Raw genomic sequence first — 22,262 nt, 5'->3', positions numbered from 1 at the left:
TTAAACTTTTACTCTACCACAGCAACGTCCAAACGTTGGCTCTGTTCCTCTTTCAGGCCCTACAGGAGCATCAACCTCACACACCCAGCTGTGTCCACAGGATTTATGGAATGGGAAGCTCCTTTATCCTGCCCATATCCACAGGTTTTACTCACATTTCTGGAGTCTTGGACTTGTTTTTCCCATTGAAGAATTCTGGAAGCGCACGGCGTTCGATCACGTGGATACTGCAACAAAAATCAGTTCAGGCCTCAGATCCTGAAACAGCCCTGATTCCAAGGGGGATTCCAAGCTGCAACAAATATCCTCCCTCTATAATCAGTGACCTCTCCTCAAAGTCAAGTTCTGAAGCAAAATAAAAAGGCTTTCAGCAGTAGGGACAAACACAGAACGGTCACGGAAAGACTACAGAAAAGAGAGAAAGGAGTTAAGGTGGGAATTAGAGGGAAATCAATGTAAGCAAAAACTGCTGAGGAGGCAGAGCGCAGATCTCTGCTGTTTGAAATTCTCTTCCTCGTTCCCAGTCCCTGCGAATGGCCAGAAAGATTTCAACACAAAACCTGGGAACCACACCTAAAGAGGAGCCACTTCCTTCAGCTCCCAGGCGGATTCACGCGAAAACAAAACCAAGTGCAGCCTCCCCCGGTCCCCTCTCACCAGTTGTAGTCGAACCAGGAGGCGTAGCTGGGGATGATGATGTGGTTGGTCTGCTCGGTGACATTGTCCTCCCCCGGGTCAATGGAGCGGCTCTGGTCACCCTTGTTGGGGTCCTCGTCCTCCTGGGGCACACAGGGGACACGGTAGAGAGTGAGGGGACATGGCAGAGAGAGCGAGGGGACATGGCAGAGAGTGAGGGGACATGGCAGAGAGTGAGGGGACATGGCAGAGAGAGCGAGGGGACATGGCAGAGAGTGAGGGGACATGGCAGAGAGTGAGGGGACATGGCAGAGAGTGAGGGGACACGGCAGAGAGTGAGCAAGCGGGCAGAGAGAGAGGAGGCATGGTAGAGAGAGTGAGGGGACATGGCAGTGCAAGCGAGGGGACACAGAGGTAGAAGGGACACAGCAGAGTGAGAGGGGACATGGCAGGTGGTGAGGGGACATGGCCGAGTGCGTGAGGGGACACAGAGACAGAGGGGAATGTCAGAGAGAGCGAGGGGACACAGCAGAGTGAGCGAGGGGACACAGGGATAGAAGAGACACAGCAGAGTGAGTGAGGGGACTCGGCAGAGCAAGGGAGCACAGGAGCTTCCCCAGGCCACACAGACTCCGTGCCCACCCCTGGGGAGGGAGAGCTTTGCTCCCTCTCTGTGCCCCACAGAAGCCTCCCGTGAACAGCTGCTGTTCTGCAGCTCCAGATGCAGCAAACGCCAACCCCTGAGCCCAAATGATCCCGAGGAGGGCACAGAGGAGGCAGCCACGCGGCGTCAGGACGCAAGAAGAACTGCACAAAACACCTCAGGTGTTGTTTGAGCAACGTTAAAAACAACCAAGCCCCACAGCCGGGCCCTAAGGAGTCACTGGGATCAACACTGGATCTTTATCTGGGACTGAGCTCCCCCGAAGACAACAAGGTATCACGCTGAACACACTCAGTGATCTGACAACTGTTAAAAATAGTGCCTGGCATGCCACAAATGCAATTCAATACAGAAACTACCCCTGCAGCTCTACTGAAATGAACAGGAAGCCAAAGCAGGGGTTAGGTTTAGTCCTAAAACCTAAAAAAAAAAAAAAAGGCAAAACCTCTGAAAAACCTCTCATCTGAAAAATGCTTCTTGGAAAATTCTTGGCATCTGTCTCCTCCTCATCCTCCTTTTTAATACGCTAGATTTAAAAATACCAAGTAATCCCACAGTCTCTGGAGAGTTTTATAACAACAAACCCTCAATCCTGCAGCAACTGATTTGATCTTATGGATCCCTTGCAAATGAGTACAGGTGAAGCTACTGAAGGTGAAATTAGGATCTTGACAGGACACAGGGAACGGCTTTGAAGAGAAAGAGGGCAGGGCTGGATGGGATGCTGGGGAGGAATCCTTCCCTGTGAGGGGCCAGGATGGAATTCCCAGAGCAGCTGTGGCTGCCCCTGGATCCCTGGCAGTGCCCAAGGCCAGGCTGGACACTTGGAGCAGCCTGGCACAGTGGAAGGTGTCATGGGATGGGCTTTAAGGTCCCTCCCAACCCAAACCATCTGGGATTCTACAATCTCAGCTGTTCCCAGATTTGGGAAGAAGCAGGTGCTGTTACCTTTCCTCCAGTCGCCACTGTCTCCTCATCCTGCTCATCTGAAAGGTAAAAACAGGGAGAAACACACCAATAAACTCATTTAAACGCTCACCAGCCTTTCCAGCAACACAACTGTTTAACTGGAATGAATATTTGGTTTCCTTTGGAAGGGAAGGGAGAAGGGAAACAAAGGGATCCCACATCACTCAGGCAATTGCACCTTTACCTATCCCAGACCAGGGAATGGGTAAGGATACAGAGGAAGGATAATTAGAATTTCTCAACACTTCAGAATCCATAATTAATTACTTCCCTTCCCAGTGTCCTAGGTGACTCCTGTATAATAAGATATGGGATATGAGTTTGTGTCTCACGTCAAGGCTCAGCAAAGCTCAGGGAACCTGTGATTTACCCTGATTCCCAGGGGAAAATAAAAAAAAAATTCTGCTGGAAAAGAGCTTGTATGCTATATTAAAGAAATAAAAATAACAATACCCTGATTCCCAGTAAAAAAAAAACAAACCAAAAACCTCTACTAGAAAAGAGCTTGTATGACATATTAAAGAAATAAAAATAACAATAGCTTATGAGGGAACAAGCCTTGCAGTGGAAAGAAGAGTTGGTACGTTGGAACTCGTTTATGTATGAAATGTGAATTAATTCAACAAAATAGCAGAACTAGGGATTGCTTTTCAAACTGAGAGATTTAGAAATACTTAAAATGTATTTTAAGGACTGGAGGGTGAGGCTTGGGGCAGGGGCTTTACCCAGGTCTGCCACGGTTCCTCCTTTCACAGGCGTGTTCTCGCTGTCCTTCTTTGGGTTCACTGCAAGAACGGGGAGTGATGAGAGAGCAGCAGACAGGGAATTCTCCAGCCTGGCCTGATTTCCCTGTGCTCCGCTGCAGTTCAGGAGTTCACACGGGAGCACAAGGGCCCCTTTGTCCCATTTCCCTGCATTCCCAGCTCCACACAAAGCGGGATCTGCCCAGGATAACCCCGCACCTCCCCACCTGCCCAACACACAGCAAGGCTTTGGCAGATCCAAACCAAGGGACACCCCAATGGAGAGATCCCCAAAATAAAACAATCTGGTGTCAAGGATGCAGAAGGAATTCTTTCTCCCAGAATTATTACTGCCCACATCAACACTTCCCTGAAAAAGGACTAAAAGCACTCGAAATGTGGCACATTTTCCACTCATTTAACATCCTTCTTCCAGGGACTTGGCAGGGAAATATTTTGCTCCAGAAAACTCCATTCCCCCCAACAAGAACAGGTGAAATGAAACATGTAAGTAGGCTGTTGCAAATCTATTTTTAAAAGCGTCTTTTATAAATGCAGTTTTGTATTTTAAAAGGCCAAAGGGAGGTGACTCTGCTGCCCTTTTTCAGCTTTTACATCCCTGCCTAGATAAATTCACGGGCAGAGGTCACCTGCCCCACGGCCACGGAGAATTTCAAAGATTTGACAAAATACATACACAACTTTAACGCAGTTTAATTTTAAACATTCCAAGAGCCCAAAGCGCTCTCGTATTTTACCATTTTTGGGAAGTACCACTTCTTCTATGTTGGGTACTGGGGTGGGATCCTCCATGTCCTTGGTGAGATCCTCCTGTTCATCCTCTTCCTTCTGCCCCCTCCTTTTCCCATAGAGAGCTGCTTGTCTGGAACACAGCAGACACAGGGGCTCTGCCAGATGTGCCAGGAGGCTCAAACCCTCCTGAAACCATTCTGGGAACACAGGCAGCCCCACATCTCCTCACAGACCCCAACTCAGGCTTTACACTTGGGAGGGGGAATTCAGATTATCAATTCATTCCTGATAAAGTTCCAGGTTTGTCTGATTAGAGCCCAAGAGGTCCATAAACAAGACCTGAATTTTCGTCTCTGAAGTCTCCCCTTCCATACCCACACATAATACCCCATAATTAATTTTTCATTTGGGTAAAACATTGGTAGAATAAGGAACTGCACGAACTGCTCAGGAATAATCCCTCAAGCCTATCCAGAAGTAATTACAGAACCCCAGGTCACAGAGCGCTCCCCAAAGCATTTCTTGAATTTCTCCTCGTTTCTTTTCACCCCAAATTCCAGGCCTCTGGAAACTTCCAGACACTCACCCTTTCTTCCCTGTCTTTTTCCTGGACTCCACGGGAGTGGGGGGTGGAGAAGGGGAATGTTTCCTTTTCCTTGTACTGGCTGCTGCTTTCCTGTCCCTCCTCTCGGGGCTCCGCACAGGCTGGGAGGGAGCAGAGCTTTGAGTCAATCCCAAATTCTCTGACTGCAGAGCTGGAGGCTGCATCCTTCCTTAACCCACCCCAAAACAGGATGCCACAGCTGCTCTGGGCACCTGTGCCAGGGCCTCTCCACCCTCCCAGCCAGGAATTCCCAATTCCCAATCTCCCATCCAGCCCTGCCCTGTGGCAGTGGGAAGCCATTCCCTGTGTCCTGTCCCTCCATCCCTTGTCCCCAGTCCCTCTCCAGCTCTCCTGGAGCCCCTTCAGGCCCTGCCAGGGGCTCGGAGCTCTCCCTTCTCCATCTCCACCCACGCAGAGATGAAGGACATTCCTGTCCCTCCAGGTCCCCCTCAGCAGAGAACCACTCACCTCCTCATTCTTCATGGAGATCCTCTGGCGAAAACTCACGGATTTCCTGTTCTCATCCACCTCATAATCCTCTTCATTCATCCACTCATTGAACACATCAGTGTCCAAAATCCACTTGGCATGGACCTGCAGGACAGGAGACATCCAGAGGCTGATGCTTTGGGAAGCAGAAACTCCATGAGAGACCTCCCAGGGATGAAGGGCATTCCCTGAGCTTTGGCAGATCTGACTGTCCCCATCTCTCCCCATGGTTTCACACACGCTCGTGGCAGTGTCACGAGGCAAGACCACAAAGGATGAACAGGACCCAGAATTCAACCTCTGCTCTTCAACCATTTTCAGGCCTCCTGAAGTGTGAGGTCAGTTCTGAGTGCTGGGACAGCAGCTTGGGGTTACCAGTGTGCCTTGGATGCTGAAAATTACCATCAAAACCTCCTAAATATACAGATGCCCATGGCAGGTGTGCCACAAACACACCAAAAAATGAGAAAGGGTTGGCCATTCCCTGGAGAGACAAAACCACCTGTCTGGATTTAACTCATACAGTTTGGTTTACACAGCTGAAAAAACTTCTGGTGCTTTAGAGTCATTTATACAATTCCTTACTGATTTATTAATACTTCACACAATTCTCTCTGAACATTCCTGGTAAGGTTTATGCTCCAAAATCCTGTGCTCCAGTGGGTTTGAACAGACTCCAAGGTCCTTTCAGCCCAGACTCTGCAGCTCAGGAGCACACACAGAACGTGGCCAGGGCTAACAGTGAGTGCAGGAACAACCAAAGCACTGCCAACACCCAAGTGCCCCAGCACAGGAGCCCTGGGAAGGCCTGGGCCAGACTCACCTTCCAGGGCTTCTCTGGAATCGGGGGATCCTCGATCTCCGCATCGATCTCATTGGCATGGACCCAGGTGTCGTAGCTACGGGGTCAGGAGAGAGAGCTCAGCCACCAGCACCCCCAGGAAGGGATTTCCAGCAGCTCTGGCACACACAGATCCCACTGCCGGGGCTGCAGAGAGCAGCTCAGCCACCAGCACCCCCAGGAAGGGATTTCCAGCAGCTCTGGCACACACAGATCCCACTGCCGGGGCTGCAGAGAGCAGCTCAGCCACCAGCACCCCCAGGAAGGGATTTCCAGCAGCTCTGGCACACACAGATCCCACTGCCGGGGCTGCAGAGAGCAGCTCAGCCACCAGCACCCCCAGGAAGGGATTTCCAGCAGCTCTGGCACACACAGATCCCACTGCCGGGGCTGCAGAGAGCAGCTCAGCCACCAGCACCCCCAGGAAGGGATTTCCAGCAGCTCTGGCACACACAGATCCCACTGCCGGGGCTGCAGAGAGCAGCTCAGCCACCAGCACCCCCAGGAATGGGTTTCCAGCAGCTCTGGCACACACAGATCCCACTGCCGGGGCTGCAGAGAGCAGCTCAGCCACCAGCACCCCCAGGAAGGGATTTCCAGCAGCTCTGGCACACACAGATCCCACTGCTGGGGCTGCAGAGAGCAGCTCAGCCACCAGCACCCCCAGGAAGGGATTTCCAGCAGCTCTGGCACACACAGATCCCACTGCCGGGGCTGCAGAGAGCAGCTCAGCCACCAGCACCCCCAGGAAGGGATTTCCAGCAGTTCTGGCACACACAGATCCCACTGCTGAGGCTGCAGTGCTTCCCACAGGGAACAATCCTGCTTTGTGCCACGGGAACTGGACGCAGTGCAGAGGGAAGGCCCCAGGGCATCTAATGCACATTCAATTTAAAAACCCTCTCAGTGAAGCAGCTCCAGCTTCAAGTGCAAATCTGGAGAGATTCAGGGGGCAAAGGCAGCTCTGAGTCACCCAAGCAAACCCTGCCATTAACTTAATTCACTTCATTCTGTTCTCTGACTTCAAAGCAAGAGCTGCTGGATTCCTGGAAGGGAGGAAGCTGCACCCTGTCCTAGAAACCATTCATTCTTTACATTCACTCTTCCACATTATTCCCTCAAAAGTCTATTTGTTAACAAACTGCACGGAGCAACAGCAAAAGCCAGAGCACTTTGTAACCAACACCAGGTGCTGAGGAGCAGGGAGAGGTCAGGTGCAAGGCAAGATGTGCACACAGCATTCCTGGTTTTATAATGGTTTTGTGTGTAGCTGGTTTAAAAACACCAATACAAGCTTGCCCATCAATAGAAATAAAAAAAAAAGTATTTAAAGGTTTGTAATCTGTATGAATAACAAAACTGCTCTCCTCCACTGAAAGCCCTACAAGAGACAGAGTTCCTAGGAATTTGGTGTGTGAACAGATTTTAGTGGCCTGAAAAAGTTAATTAAATAGAAGTCAATACTGGGTTATCAATGTTTTGATTGATCCTCCACAGCCTGGGCTCAGAAACCAGTTATTGCAAGTTCCTAACAGCACAAACATTGAATTTTAACATGTTCCAACACACCAGGGCAGCTTTCTCCAAGGGGTGCTTCAGCAGTCACTTGCACCTGACTGAAGACAACCCCTGGAGTGAAATCTTTTTGTCAAATTCAGCCAGGTGACTGGAAGTTCTCCCTTTAAAGTTTAAGGGAGGGCTCATTCCAGCTTTAAAACCGGGTTCCATTTCCAACCAGTTCCTTGTGGCTCTGCAGAACTCCTTTCCCAGCCTCACCCACCTGCCAGTGCCACAAACGGAGGTGGATATTGCAATTTTAAATCAATGGTTCATTCTTTTCAGGCTTTGCACATTGGGATTAAGCCTCTTCCATCAACAAACAGTTAAGACTCAGGATTTGCTTTACCTGTCTGGAAAAAAGCCCCAGTGTACCAGCACCTGCTTGTCCTTTTTCATCACAGGTCTCAACCACTCATCTGCAAAGGGAACGAGATCCAGGTCAGATATGGAGGGAAAAGCAAAATAATTCACTTTTCTACAGTGACTCAGAGGGAGGTTACTGCAAACCCCTCTGCTAAAGGTCTGCTCGGGGCCTGAGCTGGGATGGGACCTTAAAGCTCATCCCAAATCCTCCTCTGCCATGGGCAGGGACACTTTCCACTGTCCCAGGCTGCTCCAAGCCCTGGCCCTGGACATTGCTGCTCTGGGCACCCTGTGCCAGGGCCTGCCCACTGTCCCAGTCAGGAATTCCTTCCCAATATCCCCAGTACCAAACCCTGCAACCCCAATCCCGAGAACAGCGCCCAGAGAAGCATTCCAGGAGAAATCCTGAGCATGTGAACCTGCATTTCTAATCCCTGCTGGAATTCTGGGCTGTTCCCCACAGCATAAGAGCTGTGTCCCACCCTGCTGAGAGCCTGGGCACGGTGCTGCCACAGGGACAGAGCACAAACCATTCCTGATCCCTGCAAACTGCAGGGAGCACTTCCATCTAGTGGCCAGCACAGGCCAGGGAATGTGGGAAAGGGATTTGCTGATGTCTGTGCAACCTGGGCGTGAGCACAGTGATCCACCAGGTAATTAAACGGATTTAAGATGAAAGAAGGAAGAAATACTTTTTGTTATTTGCTATTTGAAAGAGGCAGCTGTGGAATTGCTTTTTTTGGACCTTGTACTCCATGCAGGCAGAGGGAACTTTAACACAGCCAAGCCTCATCGAAGAGCTCTCCTTGCCACACACACACACCAGGACTGTAGCAGCATTCCCTACAGAATTCCTGGACAGCCAGGAACTCCGAATCAGGGAATCACTGAGGTTGGAAAAGCCCTCCAAGATGACAGAGTGCAGCCATTCCCCAGCACTGCCCCATGTCCCCAAGTGCCACATCCAAGGAGCTCTGAAATCCCTGCAGGGACTGGGACTCCACCCCTGCCCTGGGGTGGAATTTCCCCAAAATCCAGCCTAATATCCATAATGCAGCAAGTGTTCCTGAGGAGCAGGCTGGGAACACTTGTGGTGAACACTTCCATAACTTCTCAAGGCATTGTTTACAGGACTATTCCCACTTCCAAACTGTCTCAGAAGGTTACCATCATCCATTGAGGTAGGACTTGGATACACATGGTGGGTAGCCTTGGATTTCTCCTCAGTGACTGTTCCCTGTGGGAAATATGGAAGAAGAGGAGAAACTGCATGAGAAACCCTCAACACATCACCCCAAAACTCAGCTGGTGTTCAGAAGTTACATCCCATAAACGTGTAAGAGATTTATTTAACGGCACAACGAGCTGCAAATCCCATCCTTGGACAGCAGCAGCAGCGGGAGGAGGAATTAGAACAGCACTGTGGGAGTGGGATGTGGATACTCTGGGATCAGGGGCTGAAGGGCAACAGTTCCCACAACTCAGAAAGGGAACAGGGGCAGCTCTGAGCAACAGCAAAGGAGGGAGCTGGAAAATAACAAATTGGAGCAGGGAGGATTTGGGATACCAGGGAACCACAGGCACTGGGCTGGGGTAGTGGGGAGGTGACAGCAAGGGTGAAAAAATGAAAATAATCAAGACAGTGAGGAAGCAAAGCTAGTGACAAGATAAAAAATTCAGAGGCAGAGCAAAGGAAAGCCCAAAAAGCAGAATTAGGGACAATTTCTGTTTTCATCTCTTCACATCCCTGTAGAGACAAAGCTGCTTTAAAAATCCCTTAAATCACTCATGGATACAGCGTGGAGCTCACTACAGACTTCCTTTATGAAAGGAAAATTGACTCATTCACTCGAATTTAAGCAATGACACTCATCCTGAATCAGCCAAATAATTAAGAGCAACTTGTGAAAATCTGCCCGACTGAGGCTGAGACAATGGTTCATAACCACAACACAGGAAATACATTAAATCTGGAAAAGAAACTCTCTGGCTACAGCTGTGAATTGTCCTGACACAAAAGCCATCAGAGGTCACATTCCAGGGTATTTCTTTCCAGACATGGAGAACGTGTCCATGTTTTTAAGAGATGAAGCCATTAATCTTGCTCAAATCATCCTTTAGCACCTGGAATTATGAGGGGGAGATGTTGGTTCTCTGAGGCTGCCTGGGCTCTGCTCAGCACCAGCAATGAAAGAGTGAAATAAAGCAAAAACCAGTGACCATTTCAAGAGTGAAGCTTCCTTCAGCTGTCCCCCACATCTGGAACAGCTGCCTCACTCCCTGCCTCAATCTCAGGTTTGGACAAACCTGTACTGAGCAATAAATCACCTGGGCCTGCCCCCAGCTCGCCCAGAGCCACGTGGCAGCAGGGCCAGCTTTGCTTTTAGAGCACAGCCAGGATTCAGCCTCCAGGGGAGGATAAAAACCATTCCACAGGTGAGCTGCTGCTGCTGCTGCCCTGTGTCCTCTGACAGCCCCAGGGGCTTCCCCTCAGAGCTGAGCAGCCCCGGGCACAAGCGGGCTGTGTCACACCCCACCTGGTGACGTTTGACAATGTCCTTCAGCTTGTTGGCCAGCTTCAGCTCCATGTCAGGAATGAGGTAGATGGTTGGTCTGCTCAGACAGTTGTTCTGTGAGGGAACAGCAAAGTTGAACAAGGAATTAGGAGGTGATCCGTGGCAAAAATCAGAATGTCCCTATTAAAATCCCCAGCGCTGGAACTCCAATGGAACCCAGAGCAGGGGGCGACACAGGACAGTGATCCCAGCTCCAGGAGCCCTGGGACTGGGACATTCCCTTCACACTGGAAAGCCCAGCCCAGGGGTTTTTTTTTAATCATGCACTGCAACCACTGTACATGGGCAAGGGTTTTTTGTGATAATATTGTTGTTTTTGGCCGTTCTTCCCGTTTCCACTCCTAACAGACATCTGAAAGTTATGTTCAGACTACACTACACACTGAACTTGGCTTCACAGCTTGAAAAAAAAACCCATACATTATCCCCATGGAGCAGTTAAAAACCCCCAAACTTCAAATTACATTTCACAGAGCTGCTTAACGGGTACAGATAACAACTTTTCATAAAGTGAGACTAAAATGTATCCTGACCTGAAAAAGGCCAGTTTGGGTCAAACTGAAAGTCAGCCCTGGAATGGGAGAGGACAGGAGCAGTTACCCAGACCCAAGGGTGCCACTTCCACAGGGACATGGGGATATCTGGGATGTTTTCTCCTTCCTTACAACAGGTTTTCCTCACCCTCTGCACATCCACAGAGGGAAATATTCCGCATTTTTCAAGTGAAAACGTGAAATTGTGACTAAACAGGGTGGGAGAGGGAGGGGAGGGTCCCACACTCCCCCAGAAGGGCAGGATGAAACCCTTCCCTGAGTGCCCAGGGAGTGACTGATCCCTGCCCTGGGCAGGGTGCTGGTCCTTGCCTGCACCAGTGTTTTCTCAATGTTCATGAACATCTCCACGTTCCGATCCATCCGCGAGGGATTCTGCAGGTCAAACCTCCTCCTGTTGAGGGAAACGAGGGAGAAATATTGAGAAACAAGAACTCCACGTCCCCAGCTGCCAGCAGTCCAGAACCTTCCCCTGCTCCACACAAACACTGGATCGTGGCAGGACACTTCCAGCACAGCCACAACTGTTTCTGCTGCGCTTGGCACCCTCACGAGCAAGAAAACCACAGTGAACCAAATCAACAAACGCAGCTGGTTTGGGAGATGTTCAGGGAGAAAAAGGAAGGTTTGACAGTGTCCACCCAACCCTGCAGCAGGGTCGTGCACGCCACCACAGTCACAGGGGGTAATTAAACACACAACCATCATGGATTTCATGAGAAAGTTCATGAATGGGCTCTCACGGTTCTCTCAGTTCCAGCGGCACCCATCCACCAGTCCTGGGAATCCAGAGAACCAGCAACTCCTCTCCTGGTGTGAGAACAAACCACCCCCCAGAACACAGGCAGCTCATAATCCATGGCAGCATTTTATCACCGCCTTTACTGGACCCTGGGGCTTGGATTTTGTCATTTCACGGACAAATCACCACAATTACTGCGATGCCAGTGGAGATCTGTCCATCAGAAATGGGGGGAGGACACAAAACCTGAGAAATCCTCCTGGCAAGCAGCAGGAGAGCCCCCAGATTCCTTCTGGTGTACCCACCTGACCCCTGAACACGTCTGGAACCCAAGTGAGGGATTTGAGTGGTGACCCCCAGAGCCTGAGGAGGGACAAGGCCAGCCCCAAACCAGCCCCTCACCACATCCAGCACTTCCAGGGGGATTGCCACGGATGGGGCTGAGCCCTGAGGATCCAGCCTCTCCCAGGTGGTGGAGAGGAGGTGCTGAGCCCTCAGGCTGCGTCTCTCGGGTGTGGAACACGACCTGGGGCACGCTGCTGCTGGAGTCTGGAAAGGCTCCCTGGGGTGTGAAATCCAAAGCCCTGCACACCCAGTGCAGTGGGAAAGCTGGGCACATCCTCCCCACGAGGGACCGATGGGCTCAAACCGCTCATTCCACAGCCAAGGGGTTTCCTACAAACACACCCCTGTGACCACCAACAGAGCCGCTTTTTCCAGTCCATGAATGCTCAGAGAAGGTGAAGGAAAGCAAAGCTCAGCTCCCCAAGCCCTGTGAGCACAGCAGGCTGTGACCCCGCTGGGCCAAACACGACAGCCCAGCTGAGACCACCACATTCTCCGGGGATGTTCAGGAGGGAGGAGCTCAGGCAGGTGGTTCTGTGGGGACACTCTGAGGTGCTGGGCAGCTCTGTCACCATCCTCTGTCAACATCCTCTGTCAGGGGGGATGCTCTGCCCTAAAGCACTTTAGGACTGCCCTTCACGCTGAGGACACGGCAAACACATCCAACCTGGCGTAGTTATGGGAATCAGCCTTTGAAAGAGGAATTCGTGACCTTGTTGTGTGCTTTGGAAAGTTCACCCTGACCTGCAGGCATCCAGGCTGCCGGGTCACTGTTAATTAAGTATTTTACCCCTACAATACAGAGGATTTTTGAGTCAAGATCCAGCCCCTTCTCCAGTATTCAGCCACGGTTTGTATGCAAAGCACCCAGAATGGCTCCGTGGGAGACAAATGCCAAATAAACACCTACACGCCTCCTGGTACCTGTGAGGCAAAGGCACTCAGGGCACGACCAGAATTTAATTTCTTTTTTTTTGCTCAAAACCTGCAGCGTGCACCCACGGAACGCTGCGTACCCCCAGCTCCCTGCCTGCTTCAGCAACCCAGAGAAGGACAACGACACATCAATTAACAACAGCACTGCTTTAGCTGCCCATTTGGATAAAATGGCACTAATCCTTGCTGTCCTCAGCTTAAGAGACTCCCTGTGCCAGGCTGGGCCAGGTATGTCCAGCTCTCAGACATACCTATTGTGGCGAGGAAAGGGACTTCTCCTATAAGACAGATCAGTCACAAACAGGTTAAAGCAGGAGCGACAATGCACAGCATCCAACAATCAAATCAATCACAGGGCAGGCAAACAGCACAGGATTATTTGGTGGAGTCAGTGAGGGACACATTCCAGGCTCTAGGGCTGATCCTGGGAGTTAAGGTGCAGGATTACTGCTCACTACAGCCCCCCATGCACAGACACCAGGCACTACCCACGCTAATCCTGAGGCAGCAGCAAGGGAGGGACAGGGGAGGAGGAGGCAGCTCCAGAGCTCGCCTGGGCTGGACAGAAAACCAGATTTTCTTGAAATACTCAAATGTTCCTGAAGTTGGAACCATTTAATTCCTGCATCTTTAAGGCAAAGAGGTAGCAAGACACTCCTGATAAAGCACGCTGCAAAGAGGTGCCTGGCCCATTCAAGATTGGAATAGGAAAACTCCTGAGAGTGGTTTATTCCTGATATATCCACCTCAGAGCAGATTTAAATATAAATAATTCCTAAAAGCAACCAATCACTCTCAAACAACTTTGTTTTAACTTTTTAAATGGCTCTCGTGTGTAAAAACAGCTCAGTCAATTCCAGGAATGCAGTTACAGATTGCAAACATCGCATCCAAACTGTTTAAGTTTGTGGATTTTAACAATCTCTGCTTAAATTTATTGATTGTTTACATTTATTGACTTTCCATCCTCATTTTTTGCCCAATGTTCTCAAAACCAGCAATTTCAAGGCCAGGTTGGATGGGGCTTGGAGCAGCCTGGGACAGTGGAGGGTGTCCCTGCCATGGCAGGACTGGCACTGGGTGGGCTTTAGGGGCCCCTCCAGCCCAAACCATCCCAGGATTTTATGATCCTGTGCTGCTGTTCCCTTGGGAAGAGGATTATAACTTTAACACCCAGGTTAAACCACTCCTGGGATGTCACAGGGATATTGTTCATCCCAGTATCGACAGCTCCAGGGGCAGAGTTTCTAAGTGCTTACACTCCCCATTTTCTGGAGCAATGGAAATCTGAGCATTTATCAGAATCTGCAGTGCTTCGTGCTTTCCCAATTACAACTAAACCAAATCATCAATACAGCAACAAAGATTTACATCTCACAGATGTGAGACGCCAATTCTGGCTCATTTTCTCAGTCAGACAGCAAGAAATAAAAAAAGAGCCTCAAACTTGTAATTAACTCCAACTGCAGGCCCAAAACCTTAAACTTGGCTAACTTCTCTTTAAATTTAGAAGTGTGGGGGCGTGTCTTTAAAAAGCTACCATCAGCAAAACAGGAAAAAAAATTCCCTCTTCCCATCTCCACTGCCTTGCCTGCCCCATTCTCCAGGAAGGATTAAACTTCAGGTAGTTTGCATAAGCAATCCATGTGCTTGGTTTCATGCAAAAAGGTGTATAAACCACAAATAAAAACTTACCAGCCCTGTTCATTCTTATATTTGTAAGCAGCACCAAGAATGTGACATAATGTACCTCCAGCTTTGAAATCCATGAAGCACTTTGCCTGGGACCCAAAAAAAAAAACACAAAGAAAAACAGTGACATTGATTCTTACGCAATTATTTTAAACGCATACATACTGGTTAGCTGAGTTTTAGACAGAAAACGTATCAAACGGAAAGTTAATTTTCAGATGAAACACTTTTGGAGTTTGAGGTTCTCCTTTCAGAACGTTTCCTGAAGATTAAATGCATTTGGATTCAGCAGAATATTTTTGTGTTCACAAGAACTTGATGTATCTGAAAGCTCCAAGTGCCTTCCTTGTAGAGCTGTAAAAATCCAAAGTACTCTTTGAACACCTATTTCATGGGAAATTAAACCTCAGATCGTAGCTGTCAGGGAAGCAGCTCTTCATCTGCATGAGAACATCAAACCAGATGATCAGAAACGAGCACCCGACGCAGGGTTCGGATATTCCACGCTCACATCCCTCCCACATGGAAAGCTGTTTGGCAGGAGCTGCACATCTGCCCTGAAACACCAAACCCAGCTCATTTCTTCCCTCTTCCTTTTAGCAGAGCACACCTGAGTCACCCATTCCCAAAGCAGCAATTCCACAGCATTCAAACGGGAGCATGAGGAGGCTGGAAGCTACAGGAGTCCCACCAAGTCCTTTCCCTGAAAGGTTATTGAAAAAACAAACAAACAAAAAATAACCCTGCTTCCTGCACAGAAATCTTGATTTTTCTGATACATTTTAGTCTGGAATTGTATCTGCATCTTTCCTGGTCTCTCTGGTCAGGATGGTTGGGCTTTCCTGGAAATGGAGACAGGAGGATGGGGCAGCTGAAGGGATTTGCTTTGATCGGGGATTATTTTGTGTTCCTCAATAAATATAAAAGACTTGTACAAAGCACAAGGCAGAATTTGGGAAGTTGTTCAGAGGCCAGGCTCTGGTTACCTCCAGGGCTTTACTGCTGGGAGCAGAAGAGAGATCCCCCACAAACAGCAACATTCCTGAGGATGCACTGAGGAGTTGGAAGTAAGAGATCCAAGGGAGGTAAATTAACCTGAGCAAATTTGACCAGATTAGAGCTCTGAAGCAGCAGGAACAAACACAGGAACAACATCTTTATGATGCCACTGCAACGTTTATTGCCCGTTTTTAAGATAAGACAAATTGATTGAAGGCTCGGCAGCACTCTGGTGGCTTATGCACTTGTGCAATGTGGGCAGATTTATGGCTTTTGCTGCCACGTCCAAATAAAGCTCTGCCAAGTTCCCTCCATCCCTAAAGCTTCCCATTATCACTGAGGGATCAGGAGAGGTGCTGAGACCTTTGCGGCACCTTGGGGTGCTCCTGGGTGCACTCCAAAGCACCAGGAGATTCACAGAAAGGAGATTCACAGAATCCCAAAATGGTTTGGGTTGGAGGGACCTCCAGGTTCATCCAGTATCCCCCTGCCATGGCAGGAACACCTCCCACTGTCCCAGTGCTCCAAGCCCTGTCCAGCCTGGGACACTGCCAGGGATCCAGGGGCAGCCACAGCTGCTCTGGGCACCCTGTGCCAGGGCCTCACCATCCTCAATGGCAACAATTCCTTCTAAAATTCATCTGGGATTTGTTCTGAGATTCACCCCAGGAGTTTGGGAATTGTTCTGAGATTCACCTCTGAAAAACCTTCCAGACAAGGAGTGTGCACATCCCAGCCCCATGGAGAGGTTACAGGGGCAGAACCCCTGGGGGAAAACTGCGGAGAACAGAAAAAGGCGTTGTCCTACCACATGGACCACAACCACAGGAGTTCTGCCCACAGTTTTCAGGCCAATTTCAGTTTCAATTGGCTTCCACATCTTGATTGGCTATAAATGACTCCAGCTTTACAAATCCACCTCGAGGAGCCCCAGAGGCAAAGCCCCAATGCCAGCACGTGGCCCGTGGCAAAGATGAGCACACACCTCCCTGCTGATGCCACACTTACAGGTTTAGGACAACTGTCCTGGCCCACAGACCTCCCCTAAATCACCCAGCTGGGCCTTGGCATTAGGCTGGCATCCCTGCCCTCCTCCCAGATCCCTCTGTCCTTCCCTGGGCTGATTCCCTGCCCTCCTCCCAGATCCCTCTGTCCTTCCCTGGCCTGATTCCCTGTCCGCCTCCCAGATCCCTCTGTCCTTCCCTGGCCTGATTCCCTGCTCTCCTCCCAGATCCCCCTGTCCTTCCCTGGCCTGACTCCCTGCCCTCATCCCAGATCCCTCTGTCCTTCCCTGGCCTGATTCCCTGTCCTCCTCCCAGATCCCCCTGTCCTTCCCTGGCCTGATTCCCTGCCCTCATCCCAGATCCCCTTGTCCTTCCCTGGGCTGATTCCCTGCCCTCCTCCCAGATCCCTCTGTCCTTCCCTGGGCTGATTCCCTGCCCTCCTCCCGGATCCCTCTGTCCTTCCCTGGGCTGATTCCCTGCCCTCCTCCCAGATCCCCCTGTCCTTCCCTGGGCTGATTCCCTGCCCTCCTCCCAGATCCCCCTGTCCTTCCCTGGGCTGATTCCCTGCTCTCCTCCCGGATCCCTCTGTCCTTCCCTGGGCTGATTCCCTGCCCTCCACTCACACTCCCCAGGACAAGACCCTCTGGGTGGTGGCCAGGGCTCCTGGCTGCAGTTTGAAAGCAGCAGCCCTCACAGTGTTGGGGTTTGTTTTTCTGGCTATCTGTATCCCAAGGGACTGCAGGACTCTCCTGGAGCAGCCAGGTGCTGCAAAGGGTCATTTCTCAGCCTTGGCAACTTTGCCAGTTTGGAGTTTAATCAACCGAAACACCTAATGGAGGCTTGTTTGCCTTGGGAAGTTTATTTTATTCGCTCCGTTTCGGATGCACCAGGCCGCATTTGACTTCAAAGTGAGGAAGTACGCGGAGTTTCAGCAGAAATTAAAATCTTCCCACAGCATTCCAGAAATCGTTTCAAACACACAGAGAATAAGCTGTGTTACGCTGGAAATCTGCGCTAAGGAGACGTGTGCTATTCCAGCCCTTCCAGAGGGTGCCTCAGGAAGAGCCTGGGGCTGGAGCAGGGATGCCCCAATGCCCCAGACACGTCCCACAGGCACCGACACCACAGTGGGAACCCCAAATACTCACAGGAAGCTTTGTGAAGGCAGGATTGGTGACGTGTTTTCCAAAGGCATCTTCCTGGAATTGCAGCAGCTGCACCACCAGCCCAGCCAAGGTTTTATTGGTAGGAGCATCCGCTTGAACGTACTGCAAGACAAAAAAAAGCTCATTTTTATTGAGGAGAGGCTGGCTGGTGTGTGAGTGAAGGCTGAGTGCTGACACCCCAGCTCCCTCCTGCCCTTGGAGAGCAGAGCTGTAGGATTTGGGGATCTCTGCCTGGCTGGGAAGGGCTGGAGGAGGGTTTTGCACAGGGGAAGCATAAAGCACAAACACTTCCCAAGCTTTAGGCTGAAAGCCCAGCACTCACCTGTGGCTCATGCCCAGCTCCTCAGGGAGTTACAGACACGGATTAACCGCTCCAGCTGATCCCAGCTCCTAATAAAGGAACAGGCTCATGCTGCCCACACACACACAGAGCTTCCTGCAGTAACCTCCCAGCTGTAATCAACTCCTAATTAATCCTCAGAGCACCAGAAATAGGATGTCCTGCACGGAGGGAAAAGCTGAGCCACACAAAGGCCTCGCTTTGAGATGTTTTTGGGACAATCTGAGCAGCTCCCAAGGTTCTACTTGCAATAAAATTACACTGACACTGTGACTGTAAAATCACAGCACAGAGTATTAAACCCCTCCCACGGTGCTGAGCTTTTGTCACCTGCAATACTCAGGATTCACTCACTGGATGTCACTTCCTCACTGTGCCAGATGCTTTCCAAGAGGAGAACAAACATCGCTTTACCAGGTAGAACACGGAGCAATTTGAGCCTCCCCAGTCTCTCAGCTGGGTAACTCTCAACCTTTGCTCCTCCCTCAAAACAGATTCTTCTAAAACCCCTTTAAAAAAAGGTCCTGAGACCCAGAACCCTCAGAGTTTTAAGGCTGTGGTGCCAAATACCAGCCAGACCTAACTGAGCTTTGCAAAGCCTCAGCTCCAAAGCCAAGGACACCACAAAGACACTAAGTGAATGGAAACAGTTTTAAGTTCAGTGTCTGACCACCCCAAGATTCCTCCAGCACTTTCTCAGGAGCAGACCCGTAGCTGAGAAATTAAATCTTCCCAACCCAAAGGACACAAATTCCCGTGAGGCTCCTGAGTGTCCTGTCCTGTGCATAAATCCTGAGCCAGAAACACGAGCCTGCAAAGAACCGGAGGCTAAAATTTCAATTTGCCCTCTTCCCTCCCCCAGGAATTCATGCTTTAATTATATCAAAATCACAGAATATCCTGACTTGGAACGGATCCACAAAGATCACTGAGTCCAACTCCTGCCTCTGTGCAGGACTTTGGACAAGGGGGAGCAGCTTCCCACTGCCAGAGGGCAGGGCCGGAGGGGATTTTGGGAAGGAATTCCTGGCTGGGTCATCCTTAAGGTCCCTCCCAACCCAAACCAGTCTGGGGTTTTATGAACCTCCTTCAAAAAAACAAATCCAGAAGAGGAGGCATCCTTGCACTGACTTACTCTACTTTTCTTTTCCAGATATTACTTCAGAGGCAAAGGAAAATTACATGAGAATACACTTTGCAAAGCCTATCCTTAGGCATTTGAACTTTTCCAGGCAATCATCCCTTTTCTTGCAGCTCCCGTTTGTACCTGCTGCAGGAGGCACTGACAGCTGGGAGCTCAAAAGGAAGACAACACCTTCTCATCCTCCTTTGCACTGCCACTATTCCTGCGGATCCTTTTAATGAGAAGCCCATCACCATTCCCTTCAAAAAGAAACCAAAGACTCCCCTCCATCATTCCTGCATCCTAATGAGCAGCACAAGTGGATCTCCAAGCAGTAAAACACAGCAGACAATTTCCCAATCAGTTCACAGTGGGTTGGAGGGACCACGGAGGCAGCAAGCCCAACATATATCCACGTTTTCCCCTCACGTCCACAAAACGATCCTGCAGCAAATAAAGGCTTTTAAGCAGTGAATTCCAGAGGACAGAATGGTGCCCTGTTCCATAGGAGGATTTTGCTCTCGCGCTGAAACGCCAAAGCCCCACTGACCCAGCAGAGTTTTCCGACATTTCCGCAATAATTAGGAACACAAGAACAGCCCCATCTCTCCAAGCAGAGAACGTGCGGTCAGAAAGCAGAGTGTGAGCAGCAGCAGAGGGAAGCACTCTGCAGCCAGAGCTGCAGTGCAGCTGCCCTGAAAGCCTTTGTCACCGACAGGGGACAGATCCACGCCCAGCTCTGATGTGGGCACTGACCTCAAATCCCCACATCACACACCTTCCCCCAAAACAAAGGGCATTTCAGCGCAGACCGCCACAGAAGGGCAAAGGGAAAACCCACACTAAAACGCTTTGATTTGGGCTCCAAGCCTTGTTCCCTTTCAGAGGTGAGAGCACAAAAGGGCTGCAGAGAGAGAACCCTCCCACCCGGATCAAATCCCAGCTGGTCACCGCGGAGGTTCTGCCAAGGACAGGAGTGTCACAAAGGCTCCAGGACAGCCCCTGGGGGTGTGGGGACAGCAGGTGGCCCCCAGCTGATGGAACAAGTGCCTGGCCCGGGATATTCACAGCAGGGAGGAAGGAGATGCCAGCTCTGCCCGCAGCTCTCACCCCACAGACACTCCCTGGCCACCAGCCCAAGCCCCTGGAGCAGCCCCAGGGATGTGGGACCACCACCTCTCCATGGTGCCAGGGGGTCCCAGCTCCTGCCCTGCCCCCAGATCTCCCTGTGCCCTCAACCCCTCTAACCCAACTTCCCACTTGCTCCTTAAAAACCACAACGCTGCCTCCCAAAAATCACCGTCTGCAGCCTTTGGTCTCAGAGGGGCAGAGCTCCCACAGGTCAGGACACCGCCCTGGACAGGAACAACACACCGGGATGGGTCCTCGGGGAGCACAGCTGTAAGGACAAGGTCAGGGGCTGCATCCTCCATCAGGCGGCTGCTAAAACCCCTCCCAAACGACCTCAGAAAGAGGTTTTATCAACAAACAACTGCCTTGGGACTCCCCATTTTAATATGAGTGACGTGGCTTACCGAGAAGGGAACCACCTAAACAATGCACGACCTTAGAGACAAATGAGCGTTAATGTAATCAAAAGAGAATTGCCCAGGTAACTTCTGAACTGTGAATTTCTAATTAACTATGGTGACATCAAGGTATCCATTACAGTCTAGCCAAATTGATCTGAACAAGGGATGGAGGGACAGGACACAGGAAATGGCTTCCAGAGGGCAGGGAGGGATGGGAGACTGGGCAGGAATTCCTGGCTGGGAGGGTGAGGAGGAGCTGGGATGGAATTCCCAGAGCAGCTGTGGCTGCCCCTGGATCCCTGGCAGTGCCCAAGGCCAGGCTGGACAGGGCTTGGAGCAGCCTGGGACAGTGGGAGGCGTCCCTGCCCACACCAGGGGTGAAATGGGATGAGCTTTAAGGTCCCTCCCAACCCAAACCACGCCAGGATCCTGGGACTTTAATAGAACAAACTCTGTCAGATCCCCCAGGACTCCAAACCCATGGCATGAACCCATTCCCAGCTCCCAGGGACAGAAACAGCACAAACTGACTTCCAGACATCACACACACAGGGAGCGGGAGGAGCCTGGAATAAATAATTCCAGTATAATGTTAATAACTTCATTTTCTCTCGTTATGTTTGGTGCCTGTCAGTGAGTTTTTCAAGGTCCAGTGTGAGTCTTTCCACACCACTGCTGGAACCTCTTTTGTTCTCAATTGAGCTCTGGAGACACAGAGAACTCTTCAACAGCTGTCATTTTCTAGAGACACAAAGAACTCCCCAGCAGCTGTTGTTTTTCTGGAGACACAGAGAACTCTTCAACGTTACAGTCTTGTCTAGTCTGGAGACAAAACGAGCAGCTCTGGAAATGCAGTTCTCCAACTCCCCTGCCCCTCGGGACCTCTGGATCCTTGACTGAGCTCTTGGATTGTCTCCAAGCAGTCCCCAGTGTCCCTGGAGCTCCCAGAGCTGGACACACCGCCTGCTGCTGACAGCTCCACCACCGAGATGTACCAACGTCTATTTTTAAGAGTATAAAGTGGACAAAAGCCAGCTAAAATCACCATGGACCTCTCTGGAAGGAGCCACGCACCTACAGCAGGACGGAAACAGGCCCAAGATGAACCCGAGTCCATTTACAGCACATCCAAGAGGGAACCAACCCTTCCCTCTGGAGTGTCAAGGCTCCACCTATAAGCACTGATATCAGCTTGCTTCCCCAAAACTATTTTTCATTTTTTAAAAAGGGTTTTCACAGCAACTTTCCGAAACTCACTCGCCCTGTAAAGTCTCCTTAGCCCAGCTCTAATTAACCTTCCAGAGCCATGAGAAACAAATATCTAATTTTTAAAAGCAGCGTGAACGGAGGGGTTTTCTCTTGCCCCGCCAGTAGAGATCCCCAGCCCGGCTGGGGGGTTTTGGAGCCCCAGCAAACAAACACCTTTGGGCGCTCCACAGGAGCCTCCTCAGATCCGCCGGGATCCCCGGGCAGGACAGGGAGAGGAAAAAAAAAAACACAGAACCACAACGGGAACGAGCCGAACTGCAGAAATGTTCTGTTACATTTCCCTGTCAACACAAAGAGCTCGAGGTGCACCCCACACCCCGAGGCGAGCTGGAAGGACTGGAAAAACAAACCCGAGCCCGGGCTGG

General features: G+C 50.6%; 1 protein-coding gene across 1 annotated transcript in view; it reads right to left on the bottom strand.

Annotated features, from left to right (window-relative positions):
• Positions 1-22,262, bottom strand: part of SMARCC1 (SWI/SNF related, matrix associated, actin dependent regulator of chromatin subfamily c member 1) — a 64,195-nt gene that overhangs the window by 40,901 nt on the left and 1,032 nt on the right. Inside the window, exons 2-15 of the mRNA XM_066202484.1 lie at positions 17,616-17,735; positions 14,468-14,553; positions 11,062-11,143; positions 10,160-10,252; positions 8,790-8,859; positions 7,606-7,675; positions 5,682-5,757; positions 4,838-4,963; positions 4,352-4,470; positions 3,771-3,895; positions 2,995-3,054; positions 2,249-2,286; positions 658-779; positions 156-227 (exon numbers count right to left, since the gene is read on the bottom strand). Of these exons, the coding sequence (XP_066058581.1) occupies positions 156-227; positions 658-779; positions 2,249-2,286; positions 2,995-3,054; positions 3,771-3,895; positions 4,352-4,470; positions 4,838-4,963; positions 5,682-5,757; positions 7,606-7,675; positions 8,790-8,859; positions 10,160-10,252; positions 11,062-11,143; positions 14,468-14,553; positions 17,616-17,735 (1,259 nt within the window). The remainder of the gene's footprint in view (positions 1-155; positions 228-657; positions 780-2,248; positions 2,287-2,994; positions 3,055-3,770; positions 3,896-4,351; positions 4,471-4,837; positions 4,964-5,681; positions 5,758-7,605; positions 7,676-8,789; positions 8,860-10,159; positions 10,253-11,061; positions 11,144-14,467; positions 14,554-17,615; positions 17,736-22,262) is intronic.

Source organism: Chamaea fasciata, unplaced genomic scaffold (assembly GCF_029207755.1).
Source record: "Chamaea fasciata isolate MVZ Bird 193981 ecotype frontalis unplaced genomic scaffold, bChaFas1.0.hap1 SCAF_1, whole genome shotgun sequence".
Lineage (NCBI taxonomy): Eukaryota > Metazoa > Chordata > Aves > Passeriformes > Sylviidae > Chamaea > Chamaea fasciata.
Note: the sequence above shows the minus strand (reverse complement) of the source record. Positions and strands in the feature narration are given on the sequence as shown.